Source organism: Galeopterus variegatus, unplaced genomic scaffold, assembly GCF_000696425.1.
Source record: "Galeopterus variegatus unplaced genomic scaffold, G_variegatus-3.0.2 Scaffold4864, whole genome shotgun sequence".
NCBI classification, from domain to species: Eukaryota; Metazoa; Chordata; class Mammalia; order Dermoptera; family Cynocephalidae; genus Galeopterus; species Galeopterus variegatus.
In genome coordinates, this window is record NW_007730975.1 from 71,437 (window position 1) to 75,923 (window position 4,487).

Consider the following 4,487-nt stretch of genomic DNA (forward strand, 5'->3'; position numbering starts at 1 on the left):
CAGCGGGACATGGGTCTGTGCTGGCTTATCTCTTTCCAGTGACCCAGATTGTGACCCTCCTTATGTCAATGTGTGGTGGTGGTGGTGGTGAGTCCTTTGTGTAGCCAGTGTGACTGGTGCAGTGGCTGCCAGTGGTGGCAGTGGTGGGAGCTGAACTGCTGGTGGTAGCAGCTAGGGTTTCCCACATGTGGCCAGTCTGACTGATGCAGCAGTGGTATGGACTGCTACCTGTGGGCAGCAGTAGCAGGAGCTGCACCTCAGGCAACAGCGGGGGGTGGGGGGCTGTTCCTAGTTGAGATGGCTACTGCTTCAGCCTTGGCTTGGAGTCCCCTGTGCAGCCAGTCTGGCTGGTGCAACAGCAGTGGCATGGATAGCTGCTGGTGGTGGCAGCTGTGCTGCTAGTGGCTATGGTTGGGCTTCCTGCATGCAGCCAGGCTGGTTGGTGCAGCAGCTTGGGAAAGGGTCCCATGCATGGCCAGTCTGGCTGGTGCAACAGCAGCAGCACGGATGACTGCTGGGAGCAGCAGCAGCAGGATCCACACTGCAGGCAGCAGTGGTGGAGAGCATGGCAAAGCTCACTATGGGAAGGCAGGTAATTGTACTTTGCCCCGACAATGTTGCCAGCAATTGTGGCAGTGGTGGCAGTGGGCGTTCTCTGGTTTTCTATGGGAGGAGCACACCTTGGGTTCCTCCAGTCTTCCATCTTCCCACAATTCCCAAGATTATTTTGAACTGTTTATTTTGAGAAAAAACAGAAATAGGAGAAGCTCTGAAAATAGAATATGTTACCCTTATGTAAGGAAAATTTACACTTATAAAGAAAATCTCCATTTATAAGGGTGTCTCCTTCTCTGTACCTGGAAGAAGATGACTCTAAATCACAAGACATTTTTATCAAGGGAGAAAGAACTGACTTAATTCTGCATAACAAACCTTTCCTTTGTGTACCATACTTTTCTTGGTCATCTCCCTATAACTTGCCTCCCCGCACCTTCTTTTGTTTCAGCCTAAGATGGTATTTAAGCCCAAATTTTAGCAACTTCTTTGAGTTACTCATCTCTGAGTTTCTCCCTGTACAGTATACATGAGATACATGTTAATAAACTTCTGTTGGTCTTTCTCCTAAGCATGTCACCACAATAAATGCCTGGGTCACAACTTGCCTCTAGCTTAGCACATAAACATTTACACCCCCATCATACACATAAACATGTCACATACATTAGACACACACACATAAAATACACTTTAACCTACACAGAGCATGAATCACATACAAGCACAATCTCTATCACACACACACACCACCCATACCAATCACGCAACACATACTCTGCACACTTATATAAACATTGCATTGGAATAATATAATTTATTTAGGGAAGGGAAGCTTGAGTAGGTATAAAGAGAGTCAATGTCAGGAAAAGTCCTGGGTTAGTCAATAAGAGATGCCATATAGACTGAATTTTGAAAAAAAATGTATGAGTAAATTAGGGAAATGAGGACAGAAGGTTATTCCTGGCAGAGAAAAAACATAGGCAAAGTTATGGTATCAAGAAACCATGTGATACATAACTCTAAGTAGTTGGAAAACATTTACACATAAAGGCAAAGTAGGGAGTGGCAGGTGAGCAGAGAGTGGTCACCACTTGGGAAAGAGTGAATATTCTACCTAAACCTGGGGGTGTGGGTAGACTTTCTAGCTGTTGATAGGCTGTACCATTTTCAGGTCCTCTATGCCATCAACATACCCATCCATGTTACAATGGAATTCAAAGTAGTTGTAACTCCTGCTCTCTCTGTAGCTATTTTTTGAATTCTCCCAGTAACACTTGAGTACTTTGAGAGCATATCGGAACCATACGTATGCATTTCTGTAGCGGTCATTCCACCTATTATTAATGCATATTTTCTTGATTTTGAACCATGAGATATAGATGAATATGTTAGAGTTCTTGTTTTCCAGACCTTTTTCCCTCATGAGGGCATCACATTTGTAGTTGTTGAATTCCCTGTTTGGATTTAGATGATGCTGTTTCATAAATTCCCTCCAGGAAATGTTCTTGCTATGCACAAGCAGCCTGCATAGGAGGCACAGCAGGGCCAAAAGCATGCCACAGACCTTTAGAGAGGATGCCATCTCCGTCACCAGGGCCACCTGCATGTCCACAGGGAAGAGAGAGGAAAGCATTATTGAGACACTGCCCAGAGAGTTGAGCTCCACCTTAGAATTCCTTTCCCTGCCAGTACAGGCACTTGTGCCCAATTTCAATATTTGGTTTCCAGACTAGAAGACGATAATTCTTATTAGATAACAAAGTTCACAAGAACTAAAAATATGCTCAGCCTGAGTAAGCCATGCACAAAATCAGAAAAAATTGAAGTTTATTTTGAGAATTCCAAACATCTTCTGACTTCTCTCTTCCACCCATCCTAAGGAGCCAGTTGCACTCTAGTTAGCCTCTTTTTACCAGATCAACTCTCAGGCATCATGTATCCAGAAGAGAATGGTATCCTAAGCTTTTTGACTGCAAAGTGAAAAGGGTTGTCACCTTTCAAGGGAATGTAGAACATGAGTAACTATTTGGAGGATATTTCCTGGGCAGAAAGGCTTTAGTTCCCTGAAATCACAGCTCAGGCTGCAATTACACTGACTGCATAATGTGCGTCTCCAACCTTGACTTCTTTATAACACTGCCCCAAAGCCAATGTGAAACATAATTTCACTTCTAACTACCCACTTCTCAGGGGCCGTTTCCCAAATTATCATCATTATAAATGAGCTTGGTTTGTCAGAGCTGCTTGTGGAGAATGTCATCATAAAGAAATTCCAGTTTTGAAATATTGCTCTAATCAATCAAGCACCAAGACTAAAACTGCTAGGAGCTACTCTAGCATAGCATAGAGTGTAGAGTTGTTTGAAAAAGTCTCCCTTTTAAACTAGCCCTCTGTCCTCATTTACTATGAGAGGTGTACCAGGCCCTACAGAACTTCTAACCTGATTCACAACTGAGCACCAGTGTCCTCAAATGGGCCTAATAATTGCTTCCTCACAGAGGTGTGAACTATAATAAGATACATGTATGTAAGAGCACCTCTGAGGGAGTCAAGTGCCTACATCAGGCACAGAAGAAGGGGTAGGCATTCTCATTTGTGGAGCCCTGTCCCTGGCCATAAAGACCTAAATAGGATAAGAAGACCAGGATTCAAGCTGTTTTAATGTTTTATGCTTGGGAAGACGGGGGGTGGAGGAAGGGAGTGGTGGGGAAAAGGCCGTATCAGTAGGACTAATAATGAGTTGAATTCAGGCTTTCCCCCCCTCTGATTTGTATAATTTTCCATTCTTTTCTATCTGTAAGTTCAATTAAGTTTCTTCCAGTGGTTTTGGGCATTTTCCCCAAACATCCTCAGTTTCAACCCTTCTAATTTACCTTATTCAGATTCAGCGTTCCCCTCACTGGTTGTAGTGGGGATCAGTACGTGGATCTGGAAAGAAGAGTCTGTGTTCTTCCCCTTTGCTAGAGCCCAAGGAGTCTGCAGCAGTGGAGAAAGGAATAGCCGTGGCAGGTACAGCACTCCAGGTGATTGGTAGTGGTGGGGGTGGGAGAGAGAGGACGGCCTTATTATGTGAACCTTCTCATCTAGAACACTTGGGTTCACTCTGAGAATAGCCTCAAGCAAAGGCTATGAACATCAAAGACTAACTCTTGGGCACTAAAGAATTGCAAGGCCCAGGAGAGAGATTACCCCACAGTGGAGTTATCAGGAGACAATCAGAGATGTGACTCCTAAACTAACTTCCTGACAAACTTCTGGGGAAGAGTCCCTGGATGGCTGGACTATGTTGTATGGGAACTTCCGTGAGGAAACCACCTTTGGAGTTGTGAACCCTGGGACCTTCACTGAGAGGTGAAAGAATATCTAGTCAAAGATGCAATTTATGGGTAAAGTTAAATACTTGAACATGTTTTCTATCAATACCTTCAGGAGATGCTCCTAGCTAATCCATCTTGGTTGAGTTTCTCACAGGGTGACTGTGTATTACAATGTCAAAATGTTCAGTTTATATCCAGAACTCATCTTCAAACCCCAGCTCTTGTCAAATATGCCTCGAATAGGAGGGAATAATGTGCTGATAGACTGAACAGAGTTCTGTCTCAGAGCACAGTCTGTACATCCTCCTACTTTCTAGTTCTTTGGGTGAGAGGGGAGAGCAAAAAGGGAGGAATTCTGCACATCTGGGTTTGGGTGACTTGAGAGATGATTCTGAGGAACAATAAGGTGGCTGTCATGTGTTCATTTATCCAGAGCCCTTTCTAACAAATTTGTGTTATCTACTGAAGATTTAAATTCAAGTAGTGATCCAATGAACATAGCGAGGTGGGAGGGAGAAGCCACCTGGGCCGATGAGTGAAGAACCAGGTGAAGGAAGGGAGCCATAGTTTTTCAAGGCACCATATTTCATGGCATATCATAGAACATCAGCA

General features: G+C 44.0%; 1 protein-coding gene across 1 annotated transcript; it reads right to left on the minus strand.

The window, feature by feature from the left end:
* Nucleotides 1-1,699: 1,699 nt before the first annotated feature.
* On the minus strand, nucleotides 1,700-2,140 carry LOC103603914 (epididymal secretory protein E3-beta-like). The gene has a single exon (XM_008588494.1). It carries the CDS (start codon nucleotides 2,138-2,140, stop codon nucleotides 1,700-1,702), a length of 441 nt encoding a protein of 146 aa, XP_008586716.1.
* Between the last annotated feature and the right edge of the window lie 2,347 nt (nucleotides 2,141-4,487).

What these genes read in the sequence shown, in the direction of transcription:
- LOC103603914 (XM_008588494.1), bottom strand. Translation starts at nt 2,140, where the DNA reads ATGGCATCCTCTCTAAAGGTCTGTGGCATGCTTTTGGCCCTGCTGTGC.